At 37.7% G+C, this 20,444-nt stretch overlaps 1 protein-coding gene across 1 annotated transcript; it reads left to right on the top strand.

Annotated features, from left to right (window-relative positions):
- The first annotated feature begins 325 nt into the window (after positions 1–325).
- On the top strand, positions 326–20,134 carry KAZALD1 (Kazal type serine peptidase inhibitor domain 1). Its single transcript, XM_072424244.1, has 5 exons — positions 326–549; positions 7,288–7,886; positions 11,144–11,304; positions 18,123–18,270; positions 19,467–20,134. The coding sequence occupies exons 2-5, from the start codon at positions 7,394–7,396 to the stop codon at positions 19,553–19,555; spliced, it is 891 nt and encodes a 296-aa protein (XP_072280345.1). The 5' UTR covers positions 326–549; positions 7,288–7,393; the 3' UTR covers positions 19,556–20,134.
- Positions 20,135–20,444: the final 310 nt, after the last annotated feature.

Below are 20,444 nucleotides of genomic sequence, written 5' to 3'. Positions count from 1 at the left end.
AAGTGTTATGCTGGCCGCAGTAAATAGGAAAGGGAACCACAACAAGGAGGCTCAAGAGCCACATGCCGCTCCGGGTTGCCGGCCGGTATTAGGCCGCATCGACCAGGGGCCGTTAGGCCAGAACAAACTACTGGCACAGCACTTCTTGGCTTCAGAGCTGACAGTCTGAAGATATCTTGCAGCAAGAACAACAGCAATGCCATGTGTTGTAAATGTATAGTGACATATGGATTCAGGATTTCTCCTGCATAGGGAGAGGAGGACAGAAACACAAGCAGAGAAAATTCTCAACAGTAGTCTGAGGATAGGGGGAAGGGTTTAGCAGGAATCACATTTCAGTTTGACATCACTAACTCCCATTCAAACAGGAGGCAGTATAAAGGCTATTGGGAAGGCAGCCTTCCACTGCAGAGGTTGTAACCCTTCAGCACATCAGCTGGGACCAGGCTGCTGACTTGCTGCCCTCCTGAACCTTCATACAGATAGTTCATTACTAGTGCCAATCATTCACCCAGGAGTTCACCAGCTCTAGGAGAGTCTGTGCAAGAGGTAAGGAAGGGAACACCTAGAGAATTCTCTGCTTTTATCATTGTGCTGCCAGATTTCACAAAGGCAAATAGCAGTTTTTACTTATTATTTTGGTGTAAATAGTTGTATTCAGCAAATTTATAGAAATATTTTTTCTTTTTCAAATAACTATTGTTTATTGTTTCATTGATATTGATTCCTGATACTATTCCAAATATTTATTTTTTTACTTTCATTACATTATACAAATGACATGTAACAAAAGTTTACATTGTTGGTTCTGAGTTCTGCTGAATGCTTGTGTAAGGTCTGTGCAAGTTGGTTGTTATAGGTCATTGCAAGTTATGGCTCTGGATTGCTGGATTATTATTGTTTGCAATAAATTAAAGCTCATCATGACTGGCTTTTCATTGTTGTCTATAGGTTAATGCAAGTTATGGCTCTGCATTGCTGGCTTCTCAGTGGTTGCAATAAATTTTGGCTCCTCATGCCGAATGTGAAGACATTGGTTACTATATTTATACATATATATATATATATATATATATATAATTCATTGGTTGCAATAAATTAGGGCTCATCATGACTGGCTTTTCATTGTTGTCTATAGATTATTGCAAGTTATAGATCTTCATTGCTGGCTTCTCAGTGGTTGCAATACGTTTTGTCTCTTCACGGCCAATGTGAAGACATTGGTTACTGTAGGTTTTTACAAGTTATGGCTCTTCATTTCTGGCTTCTCATTGGTGTCGTTAGGTTATTATAAGTCATGACTCTGCATTGCTGGCTTCTCATTGGTTGCAGTAAGTTATTGCAAGTTATGGCTCATCATGGTTGGCTTCACATTGGTTACTGTAGGTTTTTAAAAGTTATGGCTCCTCATTGCTGGCTTCTTCTTGCTCCCAGTAGGTTTTTAAAAGTTATGGATCTTCATTGCCGGCTCCTTATTGTTATCTTTAGGTTATTGTAAGTTATGGCTCTGCATTGCTCACTTCTCATTGGTTGCAATAAATTATGGCTCCTCATGGCTGGCTTCTCATTGTTGTCTATAGGTTGTTGCCAGCTATAGCTCCTAATAGCTGGCTTCACGTTGGTTACTATAGGTTTTTATAGGTTTTATAAGTTATCGCAAGAAATGGCTCCTCATGGTTGGCTTCACATTAGTTACCATAGGTTTTTTCAAGTTATGGATCTTCATTGCTGTCTTCTCATTGGTTGCAATAAGTTATCGCAAGGAATGGCTCCTCATGGTTGGCTTCACATTAGGTACTTTAGGTTTTTACAAGTTATGGATCTTCATTGCTGGCTTCTCCTTGTTGTCATTAGGTTTTTAAAAGTTATGGATCTTCATTGCTGGCCCCTTTTTGTTATCTTTAGGTTATTGTAAGTTATGGCTCTGCATTGCTGGCTTCTCATTGGTTGCAATAAATTATGGCTCCTCATGGCTGGCTTCTCATTGTTGTCTATAGGTTATTGCTAGTTATAGCTCTTCATGGCTGGCTTCACATTGGTTACTATAGGTTTTTACAAGTTATGGATATTCATTGCAGGTCTCATTTGTGTCTATAGGTTATTGTAAATCATAGTTCTGCATTGCTGGCTTCTAATTGGTTGATTCATCTGATTCATCTCACACATTTTGTAGAATTTTCAGTCAGATGAGTTTGATTTAAGAGTTGATTTTAGTTTGGTTTACAGTAAGCCACTACACATTTCTCATTACTACTGTTCTTGGCAGTCTCTTACTGAATAGGGTTCAGTTACACTGCAATTTACAGTGAGTTAGTTATTGCACTGTGAATTGGGCACAATGTAATTTGCAAAGTGATTGGGTTATTTTGTCTAATTAAACTGTCCTAATGACTTATTGCTATACCCCAATCTTTATTACACTCACTAGGTTTTGTAACATATGGTATTAACAAGATTATTCTCCAAGATAATGTCTGTTTTTATGTTTTATTCTTTCCTTCTGTGCCAGGCTGTATGTCGGTCACCAACAGTTCTGAATGTGATCTGTTAGCTGTACATGGCTTTAAGGTTTGGTAGAAGAATAAGAGAAGTCAGCATACTTGTAAAGTTCTCTCTACTCTGTGATCTTGATGTAATCCAGAAGAATGTAAAAAACACTTTGCTTAAACCCAGAACAAATAAAACCTGCCAAATCAGAATGCCTTGCAGCAGACCATCAGCTAGTTCAGATACTACAATCCCATAAATTCCAGAAAGTTGTGTTAATAACAGCCCTATGTGAATGGTGTTATGCATGAGATTACCTAGATGCCATATTATTCTATTTTACTGTTTCTATGCTTTCAATAGGTTGGAGAAAAAGTAATGTGGTTTGTTTTAAGGCATCTGGAGCACGTTCTTTTATTTTCTTACACCTGAAGCTCTATCAATTAAAACCAGACGACTTTCAGAGTTTCCTGAGCGGTCTGCCAATCATGTCACTTTTTGTAATATTTTAAATAAACTCTGTGGACATTTCATTTTTCAAGTTGAGTGGTTTTCCAGCTAGACTACATTAAAAAAAAGAAATCACGTTTTGGCTAATTAAGGGGGCTGGTGATACTTTTTTCCATCGCTGCACATTTTGTGTGTTTGCTTTTTATTTCCTATAATGAAAGATGTGTGCTATGGTAGGTATTTCCTGGTTCCAGATTGTATAGACTGGAAGTTTAGGACAGAGAAGAGGGACTATCGAGCAGTCTTGCACTTGCCTCCTGATCTTTCTTGCCAAGTATAGCACGTTGCTGGCTATCCTACGTGGAAACTGGACCTAAGGGATGCCAAACAGCAATGGTGCCAGCCAGCCAATATTGCAAATATGGTTCCAGAGTTCTCTGTGTTGAACTCTAGAAACCTGTTGAGAAATAAAATGTCTTTGCCAAAGTTGGCCCATGTACAGATCTCTTTTGTCACTGCCTGAATATGGTCCTGATTATTAAAAAGAGATCTAAATGCAGATTTTTAATTGCTCAGTCTTTGTTACAAACCTATGATAAATACTGGAAATTGATTGATTTATATGGGCAACAAAATATTCAGATTTAGAAAACTTTTAATACATCATTTCATACTGACTGTCAACAAAAAGGTAAGGACACAGTAATATGTGCAGGTTTTTCCACAATACACAGCTTTGTAGTATCATTTTTTGGAAATGGTACCACAATACACTATACAGTAGTAATGTATGACAATAGTACTGCATTACAATAGTAATGCACATTAGTAATGCATGACAATGCACATATAGTGTTGTAAAAAAAAAAAAGGGTCCGGCTTCTTTTTGCCTGCCTTGTGATGCATTTGCAACCAATTAAGTGTATGGGTGACCTAAATGCAATGCACATTACCTAAAAATGTAAAGCCCCTCATAGAACCCATTCATGCAAATCTAAGCAATGCATTTATATGGTAGGGTGTGGTTAGTTGTAGAGCAAGTCATTTTAAATGGCACCCCAATACACAAATCCACACAAAAAAAAACAATTCTTTTGAAATGTCTTCCACACAGCTATCTTCTCATGTTCTCATGGTAAAGTTTACAGGCATTCCTTTATGGGTAAGGGTTTTGTTATGGCGACAAAAGGCAGTGAAATGTTGTAAAACGTTTTATACATGAGACAGACAGCTTGCAAGTAAGAATGAAACTAAATATTGGTTGCAGTGGTAATGTCACTCGGGTCATGTCCTAATGTGCCACAGACTGTAGAAGGTTATATGAGAACCTAGCCTTTGTGCAACGTAGTATGACAGTGCCGTATCTTTGCAATGATGGTGCAACAGTACATAGATAAGGCAATAGGCTCAGGATACAATATATTCTGATACGTTCTGGTGGGACGGAATACATTGGGCAATAAGTTCAGGGTGGGTTGCGGCATGAGATGGTATTGTAGGGTATGTATTTGAGGCAATAAATCCAAGCTGTTCTGGTGGTTAAAAAATATACTTACTCTACCATGGATTCCAAACTGCATACTTCCAACGAGAACCCAAGCATCCCAAATCTCCTAAGAAAGTGCTGCATCACAGTGCGCAATCTGTGCAATTTAGAGAATTGAGTATACCCCCATATTGTTCTAGAGCTTCACAATCTTTACTTGTTCAAGTAATAAATGGCAACAGGGTTGGAAGTGAGTGAAAATCCCAAATTTTATTTGACATTGAAACAGGAATAAAGTGGAAATGTATCCAATTGGGACACTTGTGTCAATGAGAATGATCTAAAATGGCTTATCATTGATTTTTTTCTTACATCTTGATGTGTCTTCAGAACAGGAATTAAAGGGCATAGGACCGACATGACTGGGTGGAAAGGCCAAGCAGTGGTGGGTGTTAAAAAAGTTATTATGAAAAGTGAAGGGGAAGGTAAAGAATGGATAGGTGCAAAAAAAAAAAAAACGGTGGGTGGAGACGAGATAATAAAAGAAAGAAGAGAAAAAGAGGAGGTCAGAATTTTAGCTGAAGAGAAGGAGATTCCCGCTCCCCCTCCCTGTAATCAGCAGTTTTGGGAAAGGGGGATAGGAGGTCCTCAAGGGGCAGTGAATGGAGAAGCTGATTGTATGGTCTGGAGAGCCATCTATGGTATGTGGTCTCCAAAAAGAGGTTGTAAAGTGGGAAAAATAGGAGGTGTGTTGGTTTGGGATTGTTGTGTATTTGATATGTTCCCGAGGCGGTGGAGTGGCGCCTTGGAGCCGGATATATCAAGGAGCGCAAATCTCTGGGTTAGGTTGGTAAAGGAGTTAAGCCCCTGAGGACCTGCAACTTGGTGGTATAGATAGGTGGGCTGTAGAACTGTGAAAGATCTTACCTGTCTCAGTCATGTCAGGATTGGTTTGGACCATGGAATTAGGAGAATTCACTTGAAATGCCAGAAAGTCCAACCTGTTTTATTTGCACTTTCAATGTTTGAGTACCAGACTGGTCTTCTCTGGAGCTTCTAGCAGCAAAGATGTTATTCAGGCAGAAACCGGGTTGCCAACACTCAATACATACCCCAACAACCTGCAAGGCAAAACTGTACTGTAGGAAGAAGCCAAGCAAATTGGCATTTGGACAAGTACCAGTGTAGTACCAAGGAATGAGACAAGCAGCAAAGTCATCAAGGCAAGGGTCTGGCTGGCACAGATTAGTAACAGGGAATAGGTTGCTGACAAACAGAGATCATCCACTAAAACTTCACCCTGTGTGAACTTCCATGCTTGTACGTCAATTTTTTTGTGAACATGTTTAATTCACCTGCCATCCACAGTCTGTAGCTAGCTTTTGGTTGGCCACAGACATCAGATAATGGTTAGATGTGCAAGCATCATCTGATCATCTGCAGATGTCTTTTCAGCCAGGTTGAAACTATAAGGTTTTTGTTTGATGGAGACTGGACAGGGGCACAGCTGACTAGTCCTAGCGCCAATTGAGAATAGGGAAAAAAACAAGAACCAGACTCAGTTTTTTAACATGTCCATTGCTTTGGCTAGCCAACATTTAGGGAATGGAAGTCATTTTATGTGCATGTAGTCACTTTTGTACATTCTATACATCTTTTCATATACAGCAAACAGAATCAGAGAATGATATTTGACTATGGTGTCACCTCTAATGAGTGATAAATAATTGAAAAAGACAAATGTTGCATGGTAACTGTATTCCTGTCCTTGGATTCCCTAAATCATTAATAGAAAACAGTTGTCAGTTCAAGCAACACTTCTGAATTCTGACTTGACACTCAGTATGAAAACAAACCCAGTAAGAAGTACAGTACTATGCTTGGCAATTTTAAAGCCACCTATACTGTATGCAGTCTGGGTAACTTAATTCATGGACAAGTGCACAGATTTGTAAAGAAGAAGAAATTAACCGATCTCCTTACAGATCAGGTAACTGTGAAGGAAAACCCTTCTCTCTGCATCCCCTGTGGGTGATTTGCACAGTACTTATATTACGATAGCACTATGGTATTTAAAGGGTCAGTGGATTCCACCCATATATTTAATTTTTTGTCAGAGATACAGAGATATCGCTTTATAGTAATATCCCTCGTATATGCTTAGGTGATGCTATTGTGTCAGTCCTTGTGTTCCTGAATTTGCCCATCTGCCGAAGGCATTATGAGTTGCTCCTCTTCCCAGTGAATTCTACAATATATTTACTGCAAAAGGATGTCCTTGCACATGGACAGGTTGGTGGGAATACCTAAAACTTGAAAGAAGCAGGGAGAACATGTTGTTAAAATATCCAAGCCATAGAAGATGTGCTGGGTTGCTTGTGCCCACCAGATTTTTAAAACATAGTAAATATGAATTAAAATATAAATAATAAATCAAAAATATAAACTATTTAAATATAAAATATTATTAAATCCAATACCTATGCACATCTGCAATGCCCCTTTGTGCTGCATTACCTGTTTATAAAATATCTAGGTACTAAAGGCACAGTGGATTATTTTATAGCAATGTCACTTTTCAGTGAATAAATTCTGTGTCCTACAATATAGCTGTTTCTATTCTATACTGGGAAAGGACACTTTAGCTATATATTTCCTTTGGTTCCTATGCATTATTTCTGATTATTTCATCCCCAGTAGCTGCCTCTCTGCATGTTGTCTGACCCAAGCAATTTCCTAAACAACTGTTCGGCTGTCCTAAATCATCTGCTTAGGGAACATCTGTATAGCTGATTTTTGGATGAAAGCTGTATAAAGACTGCCTTTGTAACAGGAAATCAAAGAAACACTTCTCTTTTTCACAGATTTACCGATCCTAAAGAATGAATTACTGATAGAACATGCCAAGATTCGAGTGAATGACCTGCAAGTGATGGAGTTTAGCTGCATGGACCAGTATAACTTTTGAAGATGTTTAAATGTGCCACGTGGATCTACCTAGAACTTTTCCTTTTGTTGTACATGAACTGCCTCCAGATTATCCCAGGATTACCTAGTGCCCCGGACTACCTACAGCGTGGTTGGCAGAGACTGTTGGAGGAAGGAGAAAGCTGCTTGGACTGTAAGCCAGAGGAATGTCCTCAGCCCAGAGGATGCCTTGCAGGGATGGTAAGGGACACCTGTGACTGCTGCTTGGAATGTGCCAACTTGGAAGGACAGATATGTGATCTGGATAACACCAACCACTTCTATGGGAAGTGTGGAGATAACCTAGAATGCCAGCTGGACATGGGAGATCTGAGACATGGAGAGGTGCCGGAACCTCAATGTGTCTGCTTATTTAACACAGCTGTGTGTGGATCTGACGGCAAGACCTATCCTCAGCTGTGTAAATTCCAGGAGATGTCCAATGCTCAGCCAGAGAGAAATCTAACTGTTGTACATGAAGGGCCATGCGAATCAGGTATAGTAAACACTGTCATGATTTGTTTACCATAGACGTGCAGTTGCCTGCTTAAATGCAAGTAACAGTTTGTCAATTTGTTTAGAAATACTGAACTGAGCAAAGATAAAATCATGGAACTGGAAAGCCAAGCAAGACAATTAATGAGGAATCAGATCAATGCCTTGCTGAATAATCATGCTTACTTATTTGGCTTTAAAATAATTTGCCTTTTGGTTATTATTTTCTGGCATTGCAAGCAATTTTTCAATTATACTTAACACACAAAAGTAACGTTCAACTCTGCCAGTGTTTAGAACTTCTTCCTGCACTGGAGTGATAACGCTACCCATAGGTTCCTAATCAGTTCTACTGTTGTCAGCGTCACATGCATAATACCAGTATGGGACTACAGGATGCTGTGCCAATGCATGGCATGCCTGTTGAGTACGTTTCTTAATATAGTATGCTACAGCCATATATGAAAAAAGTCTTGCTTTATTCATTTGTGGGAAAGCAGCAGTTTGTTTTGTTGCTTCTGATTGTGTAAGTATCCAGATCATCTGATGCAAAAACAAAAAATACCATCTGCCATTTTGAACTACCCATACACAGGTCACATGGAAATGGCAATATATTTTATATAAAAACATTTTAATGGAGGGAGCTCTATAGATGATGCTGATCTCACCAATATTAGAGGCATTCTCCGATTAGACCCCACATGTGGCATAGATGCATTATCAGTATGGGGGAAGAAAGGGGGTCACAGGAATGCTGAAACAAAGCAAAAAGATATGTTTAGCAGCATTTCTTTCCAGGTTGGTTCTTTCCAATCAGCAATGACAACCCATAACTTCTTTTCATGACAAGTATTCTTGAAAGGCCAGTAAACCTAAAAAGTCATGATTAAAAAAAACACCTCCATGGCTACTGACCTTGTCCGAGCACTAGATTTATTAAGAGTTCAGAATGCCATCACTGCGAAGTGACATAAATTGAAGAGTCCATAAACTGTACAGAGACGTAATATAACCTTTTATCCAGTCTATATATTCCCTTGCACAAGACATAGGCAAGGCAACGTCCGAAATTTTACAAGAAAAATCTCCTTCATGCAAAATTGTTCATTAGATTTAGGGTCCTTTTAAAAAGAGCACCAGTTTTCATGTGGATTATCCTCCAGAGTAAAACCATTTTACTAACTGCCGACCAAACGAAAACACTGATTAATTTATGGCGGCACACATATATATTGCTTTTTATTATCTATCACTGTTCACCCTTACACATAATTAGTAACAGATCACACCTCACAAAACTCTACTTTGTTCAGGTTTCCTGTAGGAATTATATAGAATGTGGAATTCCAAACAGTAGCTGCTTGTCAATCAACTGCTCAAAGCATTTGTAAAGTATGTGTAAAATATACAGTGAATCTAGACCACATATTTCATATAATAGGGGAAATAGTGATTTCTGCTTTCAGTATGAAATACCTGGTGTCTGTAGAGTATAAAAATAGAAAAAAATCCACATATACCTATCATTATAATCGCTTGCAGATGTAGAATTGTAAATTCCTAGCACTTTCTCCAGGCTGCATTTTCAATTTTACTGACATTAGTGAGGCCAGAAGTAAGCTTGAGTCAGGATTCAGCCATGCACATGTGAACATATAAATGGCTAAGAAGGACACATATTTTGCAATGGGCCTGATATACTAACGCAAATGACCAAGAGCATGCAGGGTTGAATGTAGCACTTGTACAGCCAGAGGTTTGAACATTGAAATTGTGCCCCTCTTCTACATACACCTCCTCATGCCCATTCAGCAGGAAGGGTTGGATTACCTGCCATACCTCCATTTATCTTTGACCCCCTTTCACTCTTTCCCCACCTGCCGATGAGGCAGGGAGATGGCCCTACTACATACATGCCGGTATAGGAATTTACTGGTCTCACTGCTTGTCTTATTACATAATACTTTAAAGGAAAAGGAACTTGGGAGACTCAGGGCAGCATGAATAGGGAACCCCTACATTCCACTTCTCCATTCCCTGGGACATGTAATGCAGGTGCACCACTCAGTGCAGGAATAAACAACTATGGTTCATATTATGGGTTTGCATGAGTGTACACTGTTGTTCATTCCATCGTGTCCCAGTCCCCTTTCTACAAAAAACACCAAGCCATATTCTATTTTGTATTTCTTTAACAACCATAACTTTGTGCCAACCAAAGCAATACTATAAGCACCCAATTTGTCTTCACCATAAGTTCCAGCCATGTCTTCAGTCAGACCATATTCTCATAGGGCTTAAAGCCGAACCAATGTCAGTTGGCAAGGTGGAAAAACTCCAATAAAGCTGTGATAACCTGAAAATAAAAGGAAAATGTGGGGAGGGGGTGAGGGTGAAAGACAACAATAGGGAGGGTGGGTGCTAAGGTACTTGAAGGCTTGATGGTCAACTCCAAAATATTCAGTAATCTCTCAGTTTTCTTTTCAACAGTTTGTAATTACTTATATTATGATATCATCTATCTAATAAATCTAGAACAATAGGGTGAATACATGTAAAATATCTGTACATGTTTCCAGAAGTCAAGGTTCCTTTTCTGAAAAGACCATACATGTCAGTGACATCAGCATAACATGTACAGATTGGTATCATCATAGCTGTCAACACCGAACACTACTATGTACCAATGTGGGAAGTGCAGGGTATGAGAAATAGATAGAAGAGCAGGAAATAAATAAAAATTAAGTTTCACTTTATTATTCTATAACTACTCAGTCACTAAAAAGTATTTTTCAGCATCAACTAATCTTTTGGAGCACATAAGATTTTAGGACCTGGGGCAATTTGCTCAGATGTAGCAAGAAAGCTCCAATCCCAGCTTCATAGCTGCTTTGTGTGCTGCCATAACTATATTTATGCCATGTAACTGTAATGGTCATAATAGCCAAAGGTAAAATGCGGATCCAAAATCTGATACCTCAGCAAATGGTTGCCCAAATAATCATTTATGCATCATTATATAATAGACTGACAACCCTGGGTGACCTGGCACTGGACTAACACTGATGGTAACTGCTTACACTGTGTTTGCTTAGTTTTCTAGGTAGTAGCTGCCAACTATTGTAGGCTAACATGCAATCCAAAAAAACTCACATAACATTACAGAGACCAGCCTTACAGGAAAGGTTATTTACTACCACTGTACAGGAAATTCTTCTTGCCAAATCCTAAAAATATTCTGTAACTTTTCTGCAGCACCACAAATCCTTACCCCACCCTATGACAACTGGAATGTTACTGGGCAAGACGCTATATTTGGCTGTGAAGTCTTTGCCTATCCAATGGCATCTATTGAATGGAAGAAGGAAGGTTCTGAGATGCTGCTTCCAGGAGATGATCCTCACATTTCAGTCCAGGTATTTAAATGTCAAACTATAATCTTGTTTAATTAGGTTTTCTTATATCTACACTTCCAAATTTAACATAAAAGGCTAAGTAACTAAAACAGAGAAAACATTGAAATGTAATAAATCTTCGTCTAGATTACGTCTCCATTGCTGTGGAGTACTGGGAGATTACTAGCTCATGGATGCAGCCAGAAAATGGTAGAGTTTTGTATATAGTTATATAAATGGCAATGCTAACAGAGTCAGTATTAGACAAGGCTCACCAAATATCAGCACATCTAGTATCATACATTTTCTGTATCAATTCTTAGCCCTATAGAACTAATGTGGGAATTAACAGATTTAAAGGACCCCTTTAATTTAACATAGATACAAGGTTCTGGGGAAACTAGAGGGTGGAACTACACCCATTAAGCAGGGAACACAATGTAAGACTTCAATTTGTAAAATTAATATCCATAATATTATACATCAATCAAAAAAATTGCACTGAAATAGTTGGGCTTTAGAGCTAGCTTTTTGAACTTTTCATTTACGCAAAAATGCAAAAAAGTAACAACAAAGAATACAAAATAACTAAAACCTAAGTAAAAATAAATGTCCCTACATGTGCTTATGCAAGGAAAGCTCTACTGTCATGAAAATTTTACAAATTGCATATATATATAACTATAAAATCACAGATGGAAAATTTAGATTTCTCCTCTTAGGTATGCAATTTATGGTAGAAAATGTCTACTTGAATGTTTTGCCTCTGGAGCTCACATGGAAAAGGTTTAATCGATGATACTTAATCATTAACAGCACAATGAAGACTTTATGAAGTGGGCTCCATTGCTTATACTTAGGGATTTCTTGTCTGTCTAGGAATACTGGTGTATTACAGTATATCTGAAATGATGAATACATTGTCCTGTACACTGTTACTGATGATTTCCCTGATTCTCCACGAGAGATCTTTCTTTATGTTTGACTGGGATGAAAAGGCCGCACTGGGAAAAGCTACTGTATGTAGAATATCAAATGACCTAGTGAGCCTTATTATAAGGTATGCAGCAACCATATAGAATATTGTATGTGGACTTTTTATATTGTAACCCATGTTGATTTTCATCTTATATTTCCATTTTTACATTCTGTTTATTTTGGGGGTGCACACTTACTAACTGATTCAGCTGTAAGACTTGTGAGGCCATTGAAAAGAAGACATGGTAAAGTCCATGTTTGCTAGCGTCTTGATTTTTTGACAGAAAACATTACCATGAATATAATTTTGTTGATTTGATTTCAGCATTAGAAAATAATGCAGCTACAATGTATGTAGGGACAGTGAAAATGAACTGAAATCCCATATAAATATATTATGTATACCATATTAATGCAGATAGGTTCAGTACCAAAGACCAATAAAGTCACCGGGAGAAAAATAGGGTTTTACAAAATGATATCCATTTTATAATGTTTTACTAAAGCTTCTCCCAGGGATAAAAGGAGAAGTTTAGCATAGTGGGCAGCACACACATCCTTATCCTTTCTACTGTGGGTATAATAGCCTGAATGATAGGCTGGCACATTGGGCCTGATTTATTAAAGCTCTCCAAGGCTGGAAAGAATACACTTTTATTAGTGAAGCTGGGTGATCCAGCAAACCTGGAATGGATTTGTTTAAAGTCATTTGCTATTTGCTAGCTAATGTTTTAAATCCTGAACCAGATCCATTTCAGCTTCACTGATGAATGTGTACCCTCTCTTGGAGAGCTTTAATAATCAGGCCCATTGTGTATGTCTCATTTAACTATTTGTATTTTTTACCAGTTGTGTCTTTGATCTACCTATTACAGAATGAGAAAAAGATGAATAATGTCTGATAAAGGCTGATAGGAGCAGAAGCTAGGTCCAGTAGGCAGGGGTTTGTGTTAAGGGTCTGCTAAATGCTATAAAAAATAATACAATTAAGTATGTGGTTGACGTATCTACGATTTCCCAATGTCATCTTGTACATATTAAAGGCAAACCTAAATTATTGCAATTATTCACTGTAGTATCTAATTACAGTTGATTGCAGATTTTCTTAGAAGGGATGATTTAGCAGAAGAGGTTTTACATCAATAGCAATAACAGGCAAAATTGTTACTCATTGAATCATAATTCCCAGTTGGGGTTGAAAACATTTTTCAAAATGAGGTATAGGGTTTATGGGAGGAAGAGAGGACTTGGCTTACAGCATCCAAACAAAGATTTATACATAACGTCTTATGAATCCTCCGTAGGTCTCTTCTATTAAGGCTGCAGTTTATTGTTTCTTTTCATTTTTGGGAACGAGGAAATCGGGGATAACCATTTCCTTTAAAATGACTGATAACTGTAAACTAATGAGGGCAATCTGGCAGCCCTAGTCTAAGCCCTTGGTCTTTAAAATGTCTGTCTTGCATTTTTTATTTATTTCCAGCTGGTTTACAAAATCTTTTGTAAGGGTAAATGGTAAGCTATTTTGCCTGCTATCAAATGCTATCCAACTGCAGCACAGGGTATTCTCCTACATTATTATGCTGTATTTTGGAGTTTGTAATGTAGTATATGTTGGTGTATCTGCTCATGTGACAATGGTGCAGAGGCCATAGCAGACCTGCAAAGGGGCCCTACAATATAGAGAGCCCAGTACAGTCTAGCTGCTTACTGACTTGCCCACCACAATAGGATAAGTCAAGTTATGTTTATGTGTTCAAAAAAGATTCTCCTGAAATAAATGATTATGTTTTAGAGTTTTTTATATTGGTAGAGAAAAGAGTCTGGATAATAAAAAGTAATACGATGTGGGTAACTCTCATGGCTCATGATAAACACACATGGCTTCCGACGACTCTTTTGGAGTTCTAAGCCCTTCACAAATGTTGAATTTTTAGGACAGGTTATTGAGTCTCGTTTTTCTGCTACCTAATAATAAATAATAAGATTAAACATTCAGCAGCAGTAGATTTACTCCCTAGTAATGACGTTAGTGATTTAGATTATCCCACTGGAATTCTAGAAAAATATCTCTAAAAGTCATCACAATGATTTGGACATTCATCCAAGACCATGGGCATTATTATGGAATACCCCCCTGCACACAGACACCAGCCTCCATGTTTCTGGGAAGTCTTTTCTCAGTGTGTCTGTTGAAACTTGTGCCTATTCAGCTAAGAGGACTATACATTTGTGAATCACATACTACTGTGTTATTCATAGTTGGCTTTTCCACAGGAGTCTGTGCAGGCAACCTAAGTTTCTGAACACCACTTTGGTCAAAGTATGTCTATATGGGCCTGACTTGGTGTGCAGGGCCGTGGTCATGCTGGAACATAAAAGATCCTTACTCAAACCATTGTCGTAGGGTTAAGTGTCTAGAACAGGGGTGTCAAACTCAAATACACAGAGGGCCAAAATTAAAAACTTAAAGTCACGGGCCAACTTTGAAATGTATTGAAAAAGTTGGGGACATTTTTCCTTCTCATTAGATTCAAATCCTTTTCATATGGAAACAAAGAGGTTTTGCTTCACATTCAATCTGGAACAAGCTTAAATTAGAAAAAGGCTATTTGTAGCCTTCTGAGTTAAATTTCAATAGTAACCTTTTAGCACAGGCTAACAATATTAAAAATAATATCCTTAAATGAAAATCCAACGATTCAAGTCCATGCCTTGGAGTAGCAAAGAAAAGTACAGCTGAGGGGGAGTGCTGGAAATGCCAGACGTGGCCAATGCGGCGCTAAATCTTATGAGTGGCCCGCAGCTAAAACTCACCCTTTATTGAAATAGCGCCGCTACTAAAATTCCCAGCATTATTTGCGCCTATAAAACAGTCCAATACAGGGCCACGCATAGGCTGAGAGCCCGCTGGTCTATAGACGCGAGTGATGCCGGGAATTGTAGTAGCAGCGCTGTGTGAATGCAGCGGCGGGCCAGCTGCAGTTCATATTTAGGATTCCTTTGGGGGCCAGATTTGGCCCCCGAGCCAGAGTTTGACACCCCTGGTCTGGAAGAGCTATATATACTGTAGCATTATCAGTGCCCTTGACTGGAAACATCTGAATGTATTAATATGCAAGGAGACCACTATTTTTAGCCGTATCATGTAGGTGTGAAGGTCAGGACACATTAGTGGATAGTAATTAGTAATTTAAAACTAGTAGTTTAACACTCTGTTTGTCACTTTAATTGCAGTATTCAGTTTGGTTGGAATTGCTTAGCAAAATAACATTTTGCAATTGAGATCCATCACCATAAGCTACTCAGCTACTTTTACCTGATATCACCAATTGTACAGTCAGATGGTAAAAAGGGGTTCCAAAGAGTGACAAAGAAAAGGATGAAAAGAACTGAAAATGAAATCATTGTAATGATAGTCCATTGCAATGTTTTTCATTCTATAAGTATACAATTGTCTTTTAAACATGGCAAGAAATAAATAGCAATTCTGCATTTCTTTTCTTTTTACGTTTAGCTCATTTTAAACTTCTGGACTAAAAGTGGCTTATTTCCAAGTTAGGTCAGGACAAGAAGCAATAATATGTTTCCTGGTACTTCTAGTGTGGAAAAGATTTTCAAAACTGCAGTTTGGTCTGTTGGGTTGACTCCAGGCCACTGGAATCATATGGAAAACTGAGGGTTCAGTTCAAAGAAATAACAAGTTCCTAGACAGGATTTTGTGGTTATGGGCAAGTGCCAGGGCCATAAAACATGAACACAAAACATTGTGACAATTTTTTTAAATTTCATATGTTGGAGTATGTGGGGAGAATTCTGTCATTAACAGACTTGGATTAAAGTGGAACTTAAGTCACAATTTCACCACTACAGATTTACCAAAATGGTATTACTAAGAACAGAATCCTGAATAGAATGACAGAGCTGGCTTGAAGTATGCTGAACCTTCTGAATTCTGCTGTGGGGATGTTTCCACAATGTATGGAGAAATAAGCTTCTATTTGCAGGGAAAACAGAAAGGCTCTTAGTTTGTCACTGTCTGTATCTGTCTGTCCCTATTTAATCTACAGCGCTGCATAATATGTTGGTGCTTTATAAATCCTGTATAATAATAATATTTAAAAAATAATAAAATGACAGTAAGAAGAAAATTCTTATTTTTCACATGTACATCTCCCTGTGAATGGATCACAATCATTGCAATATTGCTGCCCCTAGTACTGCTGTCCTTTATAATATAGATGATATAAGGCGTTTAGAATACATATGGGCAAAGTTGGAATTCAGGATATTATTGGATGCTATGCCATACTTTATTTCCAGTTTACAAATGTAAAGCAGAAGTCATTTCTGTTGGATTGCTGTAACTGCTTTATGAGGCAGAGGGGTGAGTTGATGTTAATTGGAATAGAAAAGGTTTCCGAGCTGCCATTTTGCTGTCCAAACAAATGATAAACCATTTATACTCACAATCGCTGTTCAAACCGGTCTGATAATAATTTTATGTGGTTAAAATAATTCCAAATGACTGACAATGTTCAGCTGCCAAAATTCACTTAGTAAAGAACTGGGAATGAGCTTTTCTATGTTATCATTATACAAAAATTTGTTTTTGACAGTGTAAGGGGGTAAATTGCAACCCTGTTTAGTTTTTTTCAAAAAAGTGAGTGATCCAAAGACCTACCATATAGCAGATCTAAACCCCAAATTGATTATTATTTTGGCATGTTTTATTTTTTCTTAAAATATCCTTTTCTTTTACTTTTTTCATCCTTCTTTATTCTCAGTGTTGCTTTCCTTCTTCAGCCTCTTTTAGCCATTTCCTGTCTTGCTCTAGGTTTAGTTGTACATAATTGCTATGGATTGGCTTTTTATTCCTCCGACATTTACTACACTGATGGTGCAATGTCTGGTTGACTGATAAGTGTTAAAATAAAACAACTTTACTTGTAGAGTGAGTACCGTCTTTTATCAAATGACAAGTTGCCTTTGAAACAAGTTCTTTGTGCAGTGCTTAACTTTTTATCCACTTTCAACAAATGTGGTATATGGTGGTTAGGAAATGGTATGGTGAGTCAAGGGGGTCAATTTGTCAAACAGGGAATTGGACATTTTCTCAAACATTCATGGAAATCTTCCAGGTCCATGATTTCAATAGCAGTATAATATTCCCACAAGGGAATGTCATATTCCCAGTTTTAAAAATAGAACACAAAGAGTTGCTTGTGTTATGGATCCAAAAGGCTCCATAGGGCTAAAAAGCCTATAAGTTCAAGGTTCATAAGGTTAAGAATTTACAATTCGTAACAAAAAGTACAGCCATTTAAAATAAGAAGTGATAATAAAATAAGTAATAAAAAATAAGCTGATAACAATAGAAATTCCCTGGCATAAGCATAATGTGGGCTTGGGCCAATACAGACAAGCAGTGCTTGGAATCAGCAGATTTATCTGTCATAAATTTGTTTTATAGTGATGTGAGTTCATGAATTAGCAGAAATATCGTCCTCCTCACTTACATGTTTGGGACCTACTAAAAGCATTTGGTTCTCATTAGGACATTCATGACGTTTTTGATGGCTTCAGTGGTGTTGTACAATAGACTGTATGATATGTGATTTATTCAGAGTTTAATCCATCTGGAAAAAGTATCGAAGAAAACACATTTAAATTTCTCAGAACGCCTTTTTTTTATGAATTATAGTGAGCGTATCTTTAATATCTATTTTTTTATCTCTGTAGTTCAGAGGAGGCCCTCAAAAGTTTGAAGTGACGGGGTGGCTTCAAACTTTTCTCAGAACGCCTTTTTTTTATGAATTATAGTGAGCGTATCTTTAATATCTATTTTTTTATCTCTGTAGTTCAGAGGAGGCCCTCAAAAGTTTGAAGTGACGGGGTGGCTTCAGATACAATCAGTCCGTGTTACCGATGAGGGGACATATCGTTGTTTTGCTAAAAACAAAGTTGGAGAAGTTATGGCAACAGCAACACTCACTGTTCTAACACCAGGTAAGATGCATTTTTTCTAAAAACAAACAAACAAAAATGAATGTTTAAACAAGAATGTTAGTCTTCCATTACAAGAGAAATTAAGCTGCATTTACAGTTTTTATGTGGTCCTCCTACAAAGTCTCACAAATACTTGTTGCTTTTTGACCAACCAAATGAAGCTTCTCGGCAACAATGTTGTACTGTTCCTGAATTCAAAGCATAGTTGCCACTCTCGTGTAGGCTGTACCTGCTTACAGTGTTCTAGGGGTGAGGCTTTCACCATTATCACTTCTGATTCACAGGTTTGTAGCTTGTCAATCTGAAGTTGGCCAAACCTTGTCCTGTCCACTTTTTCGTGGATTGGCAGCACTGCCTCTGTTATTAAAACTTATCTACTGTGAGCTGTAGTATTTCGGAGTGGATAATTTGACCACGGACAGACATAGGGAGGTGCAAAGTGTGCCACCGTACGAAGGCCCTGTGTCCTCCTCTAGGGAGCCCCATATCAATTCTACACAGGAGCCCACTGTTAGCTATGTTGGCCACTGCATTTGCAACATATATATAAGAGGATTTGGTTCAATCAGTGAAGGTAAAGAAAGTTTTTTGGTTACTTTAAAAGCCTTGATTAAAAGGGTGCTAAAGGATTAAAAGATTTGTGAACCTTTGACATCTCCAACCAGGGTCACTTACAGGAACAACCGAGACCAAGTGTTTTACCAAGTCTCCTGAGGAAGGCGAAAGTCCCTTAAGTAGGCAAAACACGTCGGAACACAAGATTTCTATTTACCTATATATAAAAATTCCAGCAGGAATGTATTGTCTAGTGCACGGTCTTGCTTTTTTCCTCCCTCTAAGATGTCTTTGGTGAGGAGATTCAGTGCCTTTGTAAATATTGAGACTGTATGCATAAAAGTCAATCCTTCTTTCTTTTTGAAATTGTTTATCTAATACATTTTACCGCAATTGAAACACCCTGGCTTTCTTTTCATTCTTTATAACAACTAGACAAACTAGACAGTTGTTAAAGGTCAATGTTGAATAAATAGAATACAAAAGAGCAAATGCACCCAACGGTGTCATGAACAAGTGACTAGCTGCCTGCAGAGTACATTACTTTCCCTGCTGTTTTTGTTAACATTGCTATTCCAAAGTATGGAATTTATATTTATTAATTTATGGATTCACTTTGTTTACTTTTTTGTGTGCTTTAGAACAAGTGAACATAACTGGATTGCCTCTGCCTAAATTCCGCAACCCCTTACAAGAAGAAGACGCAGACGAGGATTCGGATTATTACTGAATTTCCAACGACGGATCTGGTCTGAATCATTCTCAGTGAGTTCTGCCCATACATGGGTGGAACGCGCTACATACGGCAAATTCCATTTTTATGACAAGGGACAATGAAAAGCACTTTATATACGTGAACCTGCTTTGGCAAGCTTTGTAAAATATTTTGTATTTGAAGGATTTTCAGAGAAGTTCAATTTTTTATATCAGTATTATTATTGCTATTTGTAATGAGAAGACTGAAAAGACAAATACTGAATTAAGTATTACTGTAAATTTAGTTAAAGGTGCAATTGATTATTTTGTCTACATTGTACAGGAGTCATTTACTTAGAACCATGTGCTCACACCAAGCCACAGTGTTTATGTAGTTTGATCCTCTTGGCAGGAATGGAGTAACTCAAACTTGTATTTAGTCATTGTTTGTGCAATTTATGGACTTTGGTTAACAGCATACAGAGCAAATCAGAACACTTTGTGCTATGGTATGAAAATAATATTCATGTAACCTTCATAAGAGTGTATTTAATGGTTATGTAGCATTGTATGATTTTTTTAATATAAATTATATGTTTCTGTTTAGTTTTAACTTTTCTTTTTTGTGTTTTTCTATTGCTTTGTTCCTTTTTTCAGTCCTATGGATGTTGCCCCATTGCTTTGCCTGCTTCAAAATGGTAATAATGCAAAGAATTCCAGCACATACATAGAGAATGCATTGAACATGTTTCAGTAATAGTTTTCTTATTCATACTTATTCCTCATATACATCAGAACAGCATGTTCTAATGTGGGCTGTATATGTGGAGAAGTTGTGGAGAAGTTGAAGTCTTACCTTTATATACACCAATGAGCTCTCATTTTATATTGCTATTTGTATTAGCAGCAGTACAATTTAGTTG

Source organism: Pyxicephalus adspersus, chromosome 10, assembly GCF_032062135.1.
Source record: "Pyxicephalus adspersus chromosome 10, UCB_Pads_2.0, whole genome shotgun sequence".
Lineage (NCBI taxonomy): Eukaryota > Metazoa > Chordata > Amphibia > Anura > Pyxicephalidae > Pyxicephalus > Pyxicephalus adspersus.
The sequence above is the reverse complement of the archived record's forward strand: the minus strand, read 5'-3'. Positions and strand labels throughout refer to the sequence as shown.

Coding starts and splice junctions, on each gene's coding strand:
- KAZALD1 (XM_072424244.1), top strand. CDS start 7,394: ATGTTTAAATGTGCCACGTGGATCTACCTAGAACTTTTCCTTTTGTTG. Junction 7,887..11,143: donor TGAAGGGCCATGCGAATCAG/GTATAGTAAACA, acceptor ACTTTTCTGCAG/CACCACAAATCCTTACCCCA. Junction 18,271..19,466: donor ACTCACTGTTCTAACACCAG/GTAAGATGCATT, acceptor TGTGTGCTTTAG/AACAAGTGAACATAACTGGA.